At 41.1% G+C, this 15,418-nt stretch overlaps 1 protein-coding gene across 1 annotated transcript in view; it reads right to left on the reverse strand.

Moving 5' to 3' along the window:
• Positions 1-317: 317 nt before the first annotated feature.
• LOC135071874 (titin) overlaps positions 318-15,418 on the reverse strand; it is a 37,294-nt gene continuing 22,193 nt past the window's right edge. The window contains exons 3-7 of the mRNA XM_063965720.1: positions 12,861-12,902; positions 12,044-12,250; positions 11,061-11,333; positions 2,071-10,888; positions 318-1,925 (exon numbers count right to left, since the gene is read on the reverse strand). Of these exons, the coding sequence (XP_063821790.1) occupies positions 1,820-1,925; positions 2,071-10,888; positions 11,061-11,333; positions 12,044-12,250; positions 12,861-12,902 (9,446 nt within the window). The 3' untranslated portion in view covers positions 318-1,819. The remainder of the gene's footprint in view (positions 1,926-2,070; positions 10,889-11,060; positions 11,334-12,043; positions 12,251-12,860; positions 12,903-15,418) is intronic.

Here is a 15,418-nt window from a genome sequence, read left to right on the forward strand (position 1 = left end):
TGAGCTGTATATTTGAGTAATAATTACTATTTTTGTTTGTAATTACTATAGTCATTCTCGATTTACGGTTACTAACCATTTCAATAACTTTAATGTAGGTTTACTAAGTTTACATGAATTAATTCAGTTCGCTCAGTTGATGTTGTTAGGAGGAGGTCAATGAGAAAGCTTTCCTAGGTACTAGGTAATTGAAGAGGTAAAAAATAGATAAATGTTTAGAACTATTTATAAGCCCTGTAGACTATTCTTACTACAACAAACACATAATTTATGCAATTAAAATATAGGAACCGGAAATAGGTCAAATAAAAATAATGTTACACAGTTCATTTGGAATATTTTATTTAAAACTCATTTGCACAGACAGCTAGACAATATCTTCCCCCCTAGACAAAACGCACTTTTTGATCGAATCGAAAATCGAATCCGTCAAAACTCCATACAAAAAAGGGGCTTTTCGACCACTTTTCGACTGGTTTGCGATTATAATTTGCACTTTGTCTAGACCCACTTGTCTCGGTAAAATATTATTAAATAAATTCATGTTGTAAGATGACATACGTAATTATATGTCTTACGGAAACTGTTTTTTGAGTGAATCGACATCACAATTTAAAAACCAATAATTTTATAACTATTGCTACAACTTTAAATAAATAAAAAGAAATATAACTACAACCAGTATTCACAGGCAAAGGTTGGTACAAATTAATGCAGCCGCTTTAATTTGTGCTTCAATATTTATTCACGACCGCAAAAGCCTGTTGAGCTTTCGTACCAACCTCGATCTGAATCTTTCGACGTGTTTAAGTCTACCAGCACTTTAATATCAAAAGTTACAAAAGATCCTACAATATGTTTTAATTATTTTTATCATATTGTAAATGGTCTTTACAAAACGATTAAAAATATTGACCAGCACTCACTAAGTGCTATAAAACGCATTCGACGAATTAAGGAAAACAAGGTGCCGTCGTTTTCACTAAGACGAAGAAGCAGGAAAAGCGCGGGCCAAGGCGGCCGCGTCGACCGGCGCTTTTCGGACCGCGGCCGGCGTACTCGTTTTATTTCTAAATTATAATAGTCACTGGTCTCAAAACATGGCTTAAGTACTATACACCTAAAATATATAAATTATTACAAATTAAGTAAGGCATTTACAACATCAGGGAATCTTAAGATTTACTTCATATTTACACGATACTAAACCACTAACTGTAACATCGTGTAAAAACAAAGATATTGACTAAACTTATTATCGGTAAAACAATTAAGTTTACATTATGTAAAATGGTCAAGATTTCGGCGATCTAATGACCTACGAAGCTTGATTTGTGCAATTATGTAAATATTATAGTGAGATTTTACAGCTTCGCTTTGGTCAATACAAAATTTTTTTGAATGACATAATATAACAAAGTTTTGAACATCTTTATCATAAAGCCATAGTCGTTTACAACTTAGCACTATCGTTTGGCACTGACTTTTGTTAAGAAAAACATAAATAATAATAATATTAATAAATAAGTCTTAACAAAGACTCAAAATTGTAATAAATTCAGTTTTAGAAAATTATTATTTATAATTTAACATTTTAATCACAGTCATGATTGATTCATTAATTGAACGGTGCCACGACACTTTATGAAAAGTAAAATATAATATCGATTACTACATATGACACGAAATCTTATACTACTCCATCGGGATAATTTGAGCATTATTCTTGTGCATAGAAGAGTAGATGGAAATAATTATCACATAGGCGCTATCCTTGTGATCACGTGTTCAGTTAAAGTGACGAGCTCTGCGAGGTATTTCACCTCCGCCGCTTGGCTGAGACGGCGGCGGCGATCATCTGCCGCAGCATCGGCTCGGGGGTGCACGCCTTGGGGTCGCATTTCATTTGACCGTCTCCTCCGCATCTGTAATGAAATTAGCATAGACATTAGTTACTGATCACTCAACCTCGTATACTTCACATGAAGCGTAAGTGAAAAAAACTACTTCAGCGAAACTTAAACCTTTTAAATTGTCAAAAGAAAAGGAATGAAAATGAGTTTAACTTACGTGCAATGTAAACATGGTCCAGATGAAGCGCGAACAACTTCGCCCACTTTGTATGTATGCCCCTTTATTTGGCAGCCTCTTCTTTGTGCTGCTCCTTTGTACGCGTGGGGAAGGAAGTGTGGCGGCAATGTCGTGGTAGTTGTCGTCGTGGTCGTCGTAACATTAAGAGTAGTAGCCATAGCCACAGGACATTCGTATCGCGGACAACAGAATCCTTGTATTGGTTCTTCGTGGCAACCGTGAATTGGAGGTGGGCAGCTCTGTTGTAAGCAAATGATGTCGCTTCTGAAGCAGAAGCAGAAATCGCAAGGATCATCTCTAGGTATTTGCTGGGCTGAGACGTATACTTTTCCGCCGTAGCGACACGTGCCGGGTCCGAAAGCTTGGTCTTCTTCCACGTAGTCGGGCTCAGTGCCATATCCGCTGGTTCCTGCGCTGGGCGGGAATGGACTTTCGTCGTCTGGAACCTCATCTGTGGGATGCATGTCACCGAATCCAGGTTTCGATATTTCAGGAGAGGCTGTCGATGCAGGTTCTGTGGGTTTCTCTTCTGGCATGTCATGAGGTTTCTCTTCTGGTACTTCTTGTGGTTTCATTTCGGGTACTTCTTGCGGTTTCTTCTCGGCCTCTTCCTCAGGTTTCTGCTCGGCCTCTTTCTCAGGTTTCTTCTCTGCGTCTTCAGGTTTCATCTTAATCTCATCCTCAGGTTTCTTTTCCACCTCATCCTCAGGTTTCATCTCAGCCTCTTCCTCGGGTTTCTTCTCGGCCTCTTCCTCAGGTTTCTTCTCAGATTCATCCTCAGGCTTCTTCTCAACCTCATCCTCAGGTTTCATCTCAGCCTCTTCCTCAGGTTTCTTCTCGGCCTCTTCCTCAGGTTTCTTCTCAGATTCATCCTCAGGCTTCTTCTCAACCTCATCCTCAGGTTTCATCTCAGCCTCATCCTCAGGTTTCTTCTCAGCTTCGCCCTCAGGTTTCATTGCAGCCTCATCCTCAGGTTTCTTCTCTGCCTCTTCCTCAGGCTTCTTCTCGGCCTCTTCCTCAGGTTTCTTCTCAGATTCATCCTCAGGTTTCTTCTCAACCTCATCCTCAGGTTTCATCTCAGCTTCATCCTCAGGTTTCTTCTCAGGTTCGCCCTCAGGTTTCTTTTCGGTATCATCCTCAGGTTTCTTCTCGGTATCATCCTCAGGTTTCTTCTCAACCTCATCCTCAGGTTTCTTCTCGGGTTCACCTTCAGGTTTCATCTCAGCCTCATCCTCAGGTTTCTTCTCAGCCTCCTCCTCAGGTTTCTTTTCGACCTCATCCTCAGGTTTCTTTTCGACTTCATCCTCAGGTTTCTTTTCCATTTCATCCTCAGGTTTCTTTTCGACTTCATCCTCAGGTTTCTTTTCGATTTCAACCACAGGTTTCTTTTCGACCTCGTCCTCAGGTTTTTTCTCGGTCTCATCCTCAGGTTTCTTTTCCGCCTCATCCTCAGGTTTTTTCTCAACCTCGTCCTCAGGTTTCATCTCAGCCACATCCTCAGGTTTCTTTTTGATCTCGTCCTCAGGTTTCTTTTCGATTTCATCCTCAGGTTTCTTTTCGATTTCATCCTCAGGTTTCTTTTCGATATCATCCTCAGGTTTCTTTTCGACCTCGTCCTCAGGTTTCATCTCAGCTTCATCTTCAGGTTTCTTTTCTGCCTCTTCGTCAGGTTTCTTCTCGGCTTCTTCCTCAGGTTTTTTCTCAGCCTCATCCTCAGGTTTCTTCTCAGGTTCGCCTTCAGGTTTCATTGCAGCCTCATCCTCAGGTTTCTTCTCTGCCTCTTCCTCAGGCTTCTTCTCGGCCTCTTCCTCAGGTTTCTTCTCAGATTCATCCTCAGGTTTCTTCTCAACCTCATCCTCAGGTTTCATCTCAGCCTCATCCTCAGGTTTCTTCTCAGGTTCGCCTTCAGGTTTCATTGCAGCCTCATCCTCAGGTTTCTTCTCTGCCTCGTCCTCAGGTTTCTTCTCTGCCTCTTCCTCAAGTTTCTTCTCTGCCTCATCCTCAGGTTTCTTCTCAGCCTCATCCTCAGGTTTCTTCTCAGCCTCATCCTCAGGTTTCTTCTCTGCCTCATCCTCAGGTTTCTTCTCTGCCTCATCCTCAGGTTTCTTCTCAGCCTCATCCTCAGGTTTCTTTTCAGCATCATCCTCAGGTTTCTTCTCTGCCTCTTCCTCAGGTTTCTTCTCTGCTTCATCCTCAGGTTTCTTCTCGGCCTCTTCCTCAGGTTTCTTCTCTGCCTCTTCCTCAGGTTTCTTCTCTGCCTCATCCTCAGGTTTCTTCTCTGCCTCATCCTCAGGTTTCTTCTCTGCTTCATCCTCAGGTTTCTTCTCGGCCTCTTCCTCAGGTTTCTTCTCGGCCTCATCCTCCGGTTTCTTCTCGGGTTCATCCTCAGGTTTCTTTTCAGCCTCCTCCTCAGGTTTCTTTTCGACCTCATCCTCAGGTTTTTTCTCTGCGTCTTCAGGTTTCATCTTAACCTCGTCCTCAGGTTTCATCTCGGTCTCTTCCTCAGGTTTCTTCTCAGATTCATCGTCAGGCTTCTTCTCAACCTCATCCTCAGGCTTCTTTTCAACCTCATCCTCAGGTTTCATCTCGGTCTCATCCTCAGGCTTCTTCTCAACCTCATCCTCAGGCTTCTTCTCAACCTCATCCTCAGGCTTCTTCTCGGGTTCACCCTCAGGTTTCATCTCGGTCTCATCCTCAGGCTTCTTTTCGGTTTCATCCTCAGGTTTCTTCTCTGGCAATTCGGTTGGTTTTTCTTCTGGAATTTCTTCAGGCTTCTCTTTAGTTTGGTCTTCCGGAATTTGTGGTGTTGGTAGGGGTTTTTTAGGTTCAGTGAATTCTGGTTTTTCTGTGTACTTTTCTTCAGATTCATCCAAAGGTTTCTCGGTTCCCTCCATAGGTTGTCCCTCAGCTTCTTCCAAAAGTTTCTTATCTGGTATCTCTGTAGGCGTTTCTTCTGCTTCTTCTACAGGCTTTCCAGTCATTGCTACAGGTTCTTCTAATGGCATTTCTGTTGGCTTTTCTTCGCCTTCTTCTGAAGGCTTTCCTTCTTGCGCTTCTTCGGGTAAGCCTACAGGTTTTTCTGAAGGTGTTACCCCTCCTTCTAATGGCTTCTGTTCCACGTCTTCTATGGGTTTCTCAGTTATTTCTTCTTGAGCCTTCTCAGTAGATTTTTCAACAGATTGTTCAGTTGTTTCTTCCTGTGGTTTCGGTGCTAGCTCATCTTCGGGCTTTTCATCAGTTGGTTTATCCTCTGGTTTGCCAGATTCTAATTCTGGTTTTGAAGTTGAAATTTCCTCCTCTTCTATACTTGGTACTTTACCTGTTACAGTGCTAACTTCTTCAAGCATTGCTGTTTCATGTGACAACTCAGATTCTGTAACTGTTTCAGTCGGAACTTTTTCAGTCTGTACTGGAATTTCAATATCGGATATCGGTTGCTGTTCTTCTTGAGTGTCTTTAGTACCACTAGTAATTGGAGCAACAGTCTGTTCACTTTCTTCGTCAAATGATGGTCGGGACGTTGATAATTTTTCTTCTTCAGCTTCAGTAACTGCTGCTTGTCTTTCTGTAGTTGCTACCGGTTTTGGTTCCTTGTCATCAGATGGACCGGTACTATAATCTTCTTCAGTAGTGGCCTCAGTAGAGACTTCTTCAACTGGTTTGTGGCTATGTTCTTCTAATTCAACTACATCAGGAATAGTATGTTGATCAACTGATTCAGCTTCTTGCGTTCCATGTAGCATTGGTTCTTCCGTAGCCATCTCCGATTCATATCCTTCCGTCGCCTGTTCTGACGAAGGCTCCGTGACCATCGCTTCTGGTGATTTACGTGTGGTCAGTTCCATTCCTGCCTCATCAGCTTCTTGTGGTTTTTCTGAAGGTTTATCGCTTTCTGCTTCACCAGTTACGGAACCTGGTAATGAACTTGGTGTGGTTTCTTGTGATACCGAAACAGTGTATTTTTCTGGCAGATCCGAATCTGATAACGATGAAGTCATATCTTGTGGTACTTTAGTAGATGATTCTAGAGCTTGTTCGGACGATTCTTCAGTTGTTGCTTTTTCTTGTTCAGAAACTAGGTCTTCTTCAGTTTTATGTGATGGCTCAGTTACCGCTGTATCTAATCCCGTAGAACCTTCGGGTGAATATGATGGTTTTTCGTCACTTGGTTTTTCTGTAGCCTTGGTTTCTTCTTCCTTATCCTTTGGCTCAAAGACTGGTTCTTGTGGCTCCACAGGAATGACCTCATGTGTAGGTTCAGTAACAGCCTCTAATAACACCGTAGATATTTCTTCAGGTGTTCGTGTGGAAGTTTCTTGAGGTATTTCAGGCTTCTCTTCAGGTTTTTTAACGTGATGGTCTTCATCGGGTTTGTGCTCGGGAGTTCTTGAAGGTATTTCTTCGGACCCTTCTGTTCCAGTTTGATCTGGTGACAGTTTTTCGTGTGGTTCGCTAATACCCATTGTTGTTAATGCTTCAGCAGTTTCAGTAACTGGTTCTTCTGGTACTTTCACATGTGGTTCTGCTTCCTCTGGTTCTTTCACGTGTGATTCTGGAGCTCTGGTGACATATGGTACGTCACTTTCCGTAACAAGAGGTTCGGTTGGTTCTTCTGAACTCTCTTTTTGGACTATTGAAGGAACTGTAGTTTCCTGCATTTCAGAGGTTTGTTCTTGTTCGTGTTCAGATGGTTGTTCCTTTGTCTTTTCTGTAGTAACTGATTCTTTTTCTTGTTGTTCTGTTACAATATCTTCCGGAGCTGAGGTCTTTCCTGGTTCCTCATATACCGTAGGCGTTTTAGTTGTAATTGCTTCTGGAGCCTTTGTCTCCAGATCTTCCACTTCGGTTGTATCTTCGAAACCTGTTCGGTCGGGGGTCTTGGTTTCAATTTCTACATCTTCATATGGCGATGGTGTTTGGATATCAACGTCGACGTGCGGGATTTCATTTATGATGTCAGATTGTGTCGTAGACGATTCAGGTGTTTCTGGGTGAACTGGGATAAATGGCTCGGATGGTATTTTATCTGTTACTTGAGATTCTTCCCCTGGAAGTATCGAAGGTTCTTCCGTGCTAATTTCTTGTGGTTCAGTTATTCCTAGTTCAGGTTTCTCTGTCTTATGCGTTTCTTCCGGACTACTTGATGGCTGTTCGCTTACTAATGTAACTGGAGTTTCAGTAACAGTTTCATCTAATTCTGTTACTTTAGGTTCTTCCGCATGTTGATCTTCTTCGTCAGAGCTAGTGACAGCTGGTTTCTGTGTTGTGTCTTGTGTTATCTCATTAGTATCAGGACTCTCAATAGGTTGTTCTTTATGCTTATCGTCAACTTCTTCTGGTTCTGAAGCAGTCGTCTTTTCACCCAACATTGAAGCTCTTGTTGTGGTTTCTCCTTTAATATCTTCATCAGATGCCTGGGTAGTATCCTTTTCTTTAGTGTCAGTTATTGGTGATTCTGAAGTGGCATGTAACTTGGTATCATCTTCTGAAACAGGTTCGCTAGGCTGTACCATCGGTTCGTCGGTAGAATACTCAGGTTCTTGGCCAGGCAAAGCGGGTTCGGGACTTAATTCATGTGATTGTGTAATGTATTCTCCAGGAGTTTCTGTGAATGGCTCTTGTTTTTCTGTTTTAACCATATCTGGAATTAGTCTTGTTACATCTTCAAATGGCTCTGACGTCTTTTCAGGAACGGACTCTGTGACACTTTCACCAAGATGATGCTCTGTAGGCGCGTTTGTAAATGGTTCTTGTTCAATTTCTTTCTCCGAAACCGTATGAGAGGTATAGGTATCAGGCTCCAACGAACTAGACGCTAATTTGCCCTCTGTGGTTACTTCTTGCTCGTATTCTGCAGTCATTTTGTGTTCATCTAATTCTACTGGTTCCGAAATTTCAGTTGCCTTGTCGAAGATTTCATTTGATTCTGTAACATGTGGTTCCGTAACCTCATGTTTCATATCTGATTCTGATGTATATGGCACAGGCTCTTCGGTAACCTTGTCATGCTCATGTGGCATTGAGCTTTCAGTTTGTTTTTGTTCAGGTACTCTAGTAGACATGACTTCATGGTGTTCTTCTGATTCTGTCTTTGTTTCTTCTGTTTCAGGAATACTTGTGGAAGAGTCCTGTGGCTTAATGGTTATATCGATATACTGTGGTTTTTCAGTAGATTCACTAGTTTCAGTTTCCAAATCAGATTTAGGTGTAACGTCTTCCGATTTGGTAACATGCGAGTCCATTTCTACTTCTTCAGGTCTCTTCGTAACAGCGTCAGTGTCACCGTACTTAGTTTCAACAGTTGCTGCGACTTCGGGCTCTGAGGTGGATACTTCCTCTTCTATCTCTGGTGATTTCGTAACTTTATCATCTTTATCAAATTTAGGCGCTGTAGTATGGTCAACATCAAGAGCCGGTTCGGTTCCACCAATTTTGTCTTCCGGAGATGCTGGTGCTTCTGTTGCTTGAGATAATGGACTAATTGTGCTACCCTCTTCTAATGTAGGTTCTATTTTTTCAGTTGGTTCGTGGTCACTCACACCTTCAGGTGATTTAGTTTCTTTTTCAGGTAATTCTGTTTCAATTTCATGTCTTGCGGTAGTTATTTCAAGCTGTTCTGTAGATTTAATACCCATATCTTCTGTTACTGGTATATTCTTATCATCATCACTGGATGGCACCTTTTGGAGACATTCAGAGTCTGAACAGTCCGAAGGTACAGAACCCTCCACTTCCCCGGTTTCTTTTCTTCTGCACGATGTTTCCGTACAAGGTTCAGTTATTTCACCTTGTGGTGTCTTACAATCTCCTTCACAGCTTCCACCTTCTTGTTCCGGAATAATAGGTTTATTGAGATCATCTGTGCCACAATCTGTACCACTGCATCCAGTATGAACACTAATACATTCCTCACCTTCACACGGTACTGTCTCAGGTACGGGTAGTTTACAATCCGATTCATTTTCGCCACAAAGTGGTGTATGTTTAACAGGTATAATTTCGGGTTCAATACCGCATTTGCCATTTTCGCATTGAGTTGTCGGCGTTTCTTGACAGTTGCCATCAGTACATGGTTGAGCTGGGAATGAACATTTACCATCATGGCAATCTTCTGATGGGGTTTCCGGCACTGCGACATGTCCATCACCACATCCAGCTGATCCACAATCACCCTCAACAGGAATGTCATGTTCTTTTTTCACTTCACATTCATCACCGTGGCATTCGATCGGTGAAGATGGCAGTGGGCTATCTGTTCCAGCCATTTGACTGTGTGGTTGAGGAGGTATGGTTTCTCCAGTTTCGCAAACGTATGTTGGACAGCATGCATCAGGCGAATCATAGGTAGGTTGGCAATTATTCATATACTCTGGAGGGGGACTGCAAATAATTGGATCACATTTTATTATACTACTAACACATCTGCAGCCTGTATGGCAGTTATTTGAACTTGGTACATTGCTATTATTTCTATAAGTTATATCATTGAGTAAGCAATCGCCTTCTCCTGGAATACGGCCAGGCGGAAGAGTTGTTGAAATATCTTCAACTTCATTTTCTTCCGCGCTTGTAGTTTCAGACACGTCTACTTTTTCTATAGTTGCTGCAGTCGTTCCAGTATGAGCAAGCTCAACAGAGTCTGTAGTTATTTTTTCAGTTGACTTGCTATCTTCAGACGTTGTTATTTCTAATGCTGATTCGGTAGTAGATTTCTGTGGTGGAATTTCTTCTTCAATGTCCTTCTGTGTAAATTCTGGTGTCAATGTTGTTTGTTTTTCAAGTTCTTCCATAAATGGTGCCTTAGTTTTCGAGCTTGTAACATCTTCTTCAGTTTCCTTCTCGACCTCTGGTGACTGCGTAGACACCTTTTCAGGTTCATTTAGATCATAGATTTCGGTAGGTTCTCCCAAAGAATCCTCCTTCCTGAAAGCTGATTCTGTGGTGCTTGAACTTTCTTCAGACTTAATTGTCACCACTGGCGTAGAGGCGTCTTCGGGCGAGGGTGTTTTTTCTTTACTTTCATCCGTTTTTTCATCACTTGTTGTTTCGGTAACCTCTGGTTCTTCCGATGGAGTTTTTTCCGTAATCGAAGGTTTAAACATTTCTTCATCACTTGCGTCACTTGGAACAGTGTTGAGACCCTTATCGGGTTCTGTAGTCTTTTCAACTTCTTCTAATGTAGGTGTTCTAAGTGTGGTCTTGCTGGGATAAGAAGATTCGTCTGTAGGTTCACTACTGATATCAGGCGTTTCTGGCGTTAATTTGTAAGTATCATCAATGATAGATGACTCCGTTGGTTCTTCATAACCACTTCCTTCAGGTTCTGTTATCATAGGAGGTTCAGTGAAAGCAGGTTCACCAGGTTCATGTCTGTAGCCACTGCCTTCAACTCCAACTCTTCTGGGAGGAGATAAGGTGGTGAGTTCTTCCAAATATGATTGCGTTGTGAATTCAGAAGGTGGCTCTGTGGTGACTTCATCTCCTTCACAAATATAAGTATCTGGACAACATTGTCCTTCTCTTGGTGGTTGTGAGGTGCAGTTTTTGCCTTCATTTTCCATGGGCGTTCCACATTCTTGCACCACACAAACAATGTCTCCCTTCATACAATAACAATGTTCACATGCCTTTTCAGTTTTGATTAAAGCACCATCAGGGAAGATTTGATCATCGTGAACGCAATCCTGGGACATTTGGGTCACTGGTGACAAAGTGGTGGTAGTCAATAGGAAACCAGGTGTGGGTCGTACAGTCGTGGTCATGTCATCCAAAAGCAGCGTTGAATCCTCTGGATGATCTGAAATAAAACATGAATATTCTAAGTAAAAGCTGAAACTTGGGCCAATTGTTACAACTAATGAACGTTAAAAAACTATTAAGTTTACTTAATGGAGATTTTTTATAGCAAATCATTACGATTATAAATTCACTTTGCCAAAAAAAATGCAAATAAATAAAATAATAATTACCACAAGAGTAGCGGACAGGACAGCAGACGTCTTTGTGGTAGATAGGAGTACATCCATCCACATGAAGAGTACACTCTTGCATAACACAGGTCGTCATATTTCGAATGCAGTAGCAGTGTTCGCATGGTTTGTTCGGAGTCGGCGGTACTTTCGAGCCCTCGGGGAAGTATTTTCCGTTGATGCTGCACCCGTATTTGTCTAATTTTCCAAGACCAGTGGCGCCATACTCGGCAGGCGATGTTGTTGACGTTGATGTTAGTAGATCAACTGGAACTAAGAATAAAAATAATAAGACATAGAAATGAGAATCTAAGAAAAAAAAACGAAATTAATTTTGGAATAAAACAGTGTCATGATAATACTCGTACATACATAAACAAATAGATAGGTAGTTATCTAATTCTTCTAATATTTATCATCAGTTAGAGCAGGTTTTATGAAATCATTTTAGTAATAGTCCCGTAAACTCCTCGTGGTAAGCAACGATTGTCAACACAGTGAGTTCACCGCAATTTAATAGTCCATCTGCGGCGTAGTTCGAACCCGCGTTCCGGAGACTTGGTGACATTTCATCCGAGAAAATCTGATCCGCGGATGAGTTGTCTCCCTTTCAAATTTGTTAGGTGTCGAATCATCCGCAAAACATTTATATTCGGATGAAACGTCACCGTTTCTAACTTGGAAGATAGATCTAATTTAATTAATAAATAAATAATAATAAATCTTTGGACACTTTTCACACAGCGCCAGCTAGCCCCAAAGTAAGCAACTTAATGCTTGTGTTATGGGTGCTAGCTTAACGGATATAGTACTTATATACATACATATTATACATAGAAATACAAATTAAATTAATATATTTCGGATGAGACGACACTTCCAAGTTTGAAACGGACACTATTGGGCTATTGTCGCTTTAAATCGATCTAATTAATTTTATATACAATACAAACTAAAAAGTAAAGCAACAATAAAATATTTACCATCTGGGCAAGTGACGATAGGGCAGCACTGGTCCGCCCGCTTCTCAACAGTGCAGTCCTGGCCGATGGGCTTCGTGAACGGGCATACCCGCAGGTAGCACATCAACATGCGGTTGTGGCAAGTACAGTTCAGGCAGGGCTCGTTGGTCATAATGCGGTCTCCCTCGCCATAGTGCTGGAAATTATAGTAACATCCCTCAACTGGACCTGAAACGCAAAAAGTTTTCTGTTAATAAAAAATATCTCGTAGTATTAAAAAATATATAGATTTAATTTATTATAAGATGATGCTCTGGTATCTTAATTACATCTATAAAGATAGAAGATAAGTTAAGTAGTTTTATTAGCACAGTTTTTATATTATTATTTATTTATTATCAATGCGAGCTACGAAGCTCAACATAAAACTGTTTGGTAGGTGTGGTTACAACCCATGCAACTACGTCAGCCTATTATAAATTTTATGAATGAAAAATCGAAAGTAGACAGTTGTTTAGACAGTGATTGCTCATATCGACAGTCATCAATTAGATAAAGGCCGTCAAAACCGTTAAAATAACAGCGTGACGAGTTACGACTACGACGCTACGAGCTACGAAACATTGAACGCTACGGCTACGAAATATGTACTTATCAAGTATCTTTTAAAGCACTCACAGACTGTGAAATGTTTTGATTTTAATTTGATTTTCTTATTTAAGTTCAGTTAATGAGCAGTAGTAGTATTAACAAATTATAATATGATATATGAAGTATAGATATAGTGATAGTGCTACATAATTTAAATTGTAAGTGTAGAGTGACTTGCAATACATACCATCGTATAAATCTAATGCAGTCTGGTTGCTAGCCGTAGGAGCTGGAAAAGATAAAATTTTAAAATTAAAAATAAGTTAGTAACTAATTGCGTTGACTAAACGCAAGTTTATTAGATAACACATAGCGGTAAAAATTAAAGAAATTTGCTCTAAGTCGGTGCTTTAGAAAAATATAATTGGGACAGATACCTTGTCGTTTTATGAAGTTGTTGATGACCAATGGTGCAGAACTCAATAGAGTAGATAATATTGCTTAAGTTATGAAGTCGTCGTTATTAAAGTATTTTAGTTTCAAATATATTCGATTGGTTATCGAGTGTCCTATAGATTACTAGAATTCGAATTATCTATGATTTTGCGCCGAACGGTTGTATTGAATGCAGTAGCTAACTTGTTGGAATCACACAATAACTTAAACGTGTAAGAACCATAAATTTGTAAGCAAGCGCAATCAGTACAATCGGAAAGCGACGTGTGGAAAATTAGTTCCGCCTGCGTACTATGCCATTGAAAATTCAATATTCTGGACATTACATTGGTACTTGATTACTTTCCATGCTACGTTACTCTAAGGACCGTTATAACGATAGCTGTATACAATCTTTCAATTCATTCAATAAAATTTTGAGTAAGCTAACATTATCACTAGAAGCTTCAACAACGTGTAGCAGCTAGTATAATGGAATTTGACGTTGGTTTATTAAAGTTTAGTGATTTTATATGAGAAATCTTAACAGCTTTGATAACTTTGGAACTTGGAATGTACCTATTTAAAATCTATTTTAAATAAATTTGTCATGAAATGTTTATGAAAATTATGCGTTAATTCTAATGCTCCTTAACCGCACGAGAAAAATGTCGATGCAGAGTTAAAGGCGGTGTTCCGAGAACGTTTTACTGCTGTTTTATGAGTCGACTTATTAAGCACGTCACAGCTGGACAGGATATTAGCTGCAAATCGCCCGAGAGCCGCCATCGGTCATCGTCTTAAGTCTTAAAGTCGTTTTACATATCCGTTTTACTGCGTATAATTACTGAAGCGAGCGGCGAAAGCGACAAAGCTGTAATTAAAGTAACGGAGCGCGTCGTTAACATCGAAACCACGACTTTACTGCGATCCGATACTTAGGGCAAAAGTCATAACGCCGGAGGAAACGTCTAGTATGTAATCGATTGACGGATATTAAGCCACTAGATGCATAAAGATACCGTTCACCCTGCGGTTGCAACGCCCATGGCTCTCCGATTGTCTGTGTAGGACTCGCGCCATGCCCATAGCAGCGCCTTCTCGTATCAAAACCGGCATCTTGACGTCAAAAATCACGCACGCGCCATAAATACAAGTTAATTAATGCATCGAAATGAACTCTCTAATTACCGTCTATGTCGAAATGGTATTACTTATCGAGCGGGCGATTGGCTATTACAGGGGTATTCGTAATGTAATCATACACCTGAGTGTATCTCGGCCTGTGTTCAGTAATGGGTTGCAAGATTACCAATCTGTACCGTATTGTATCGGCTACCGTAGCATTATAGGATCGCGAGGGTGGCCGACGAGACTGACTGTTGCGGTTAAGGCACGAGCAATTGATCACGTTTGGTAGTGCGGTGTGTTTGGGCTTATCAGGGTACCGACGGCACCGTTAGCGAAGCTCTTGTCTCGCCCGCGCTGTATAAGGCGCGTGCGCGGTGGCGCCTCCGCCGCGATCCTACTAAGCAGATCGTCCATCTAACGGTCGCCAGGAATGTCGTTAGCATCCAGTTCTGCCTATCGCGATTCAATTATGTTTTTCGATTGACATCACTCAAAAAACCCCAAAATCAACGGGAAAACAGGTTCGATATCGGTCAATTTCCTTAATGACGCTTATTTGAAAAACTATAAAATTTAAACTGCACATCTATGACGATCACAAATCAATGTAGGCGTCGAAGGTCTATTTTAAATTCCGCACCACGACGACACACACGAAGCATGAGTATTTAACTGAATAAAAATTCCTAAGTAAATTCGTGACGTATGTGTGTTCCCATCTTGAAATTCCCATGAAACCTAATGAATCGCTTTTACGTATAAGTGTGACGTTATAAATGGCTTTGCACGAACAAAAAACTACTTAATGCAAAATCGTGCGCTTAGAAACATGGCCCGAGGCAATCGAAATGAGGAGGCAGCTTGAATTTAAAATCTGCACTACATTAATATGGATTGTTGTTTCAATGAATGAATGTCAGCGTGGTCGCCATTCGTGATGAAGTTCACACGGGTAGACGTATACATTGTAGGCCGCATTTAAATATACTTCCTATGTATAGCGTAAATTCAATGCGAATTCTTTGAAGTAACCGTGCTGCGGGTACTAAATCTGAGTGCAGACCAAAATAGCATCATCTAACAGCATGCACCGCGAAACAGACACGCACGGGCCTTTACAGTTATTCGGTACAACGACCAGGGTGCGCGGGCGCGCTGACTCACGGGACGCTGGGGCGAGCGCCACTCGACAAGTCGCCTGTGCGAATTCTTCACTGTTTAAGGTCCTCAAAAGTAACA

The sequence above is a fragment of the Ostrinia nubilalis genome, chromosome 5 (genome assembly GCF_963855985.1).
Source record: "Ostrinia nubilalis chromosome 5, ilOstNubi1.1, whole genome shotgun sequence".
NCBI classification, from domain to species: domain Eukaryota; kingdom Metazoa; phylum Arthropoda; class Insecta; order Lepidoptera; family Crambidae; genus Ostrinia; species Ostrinia nubilalis.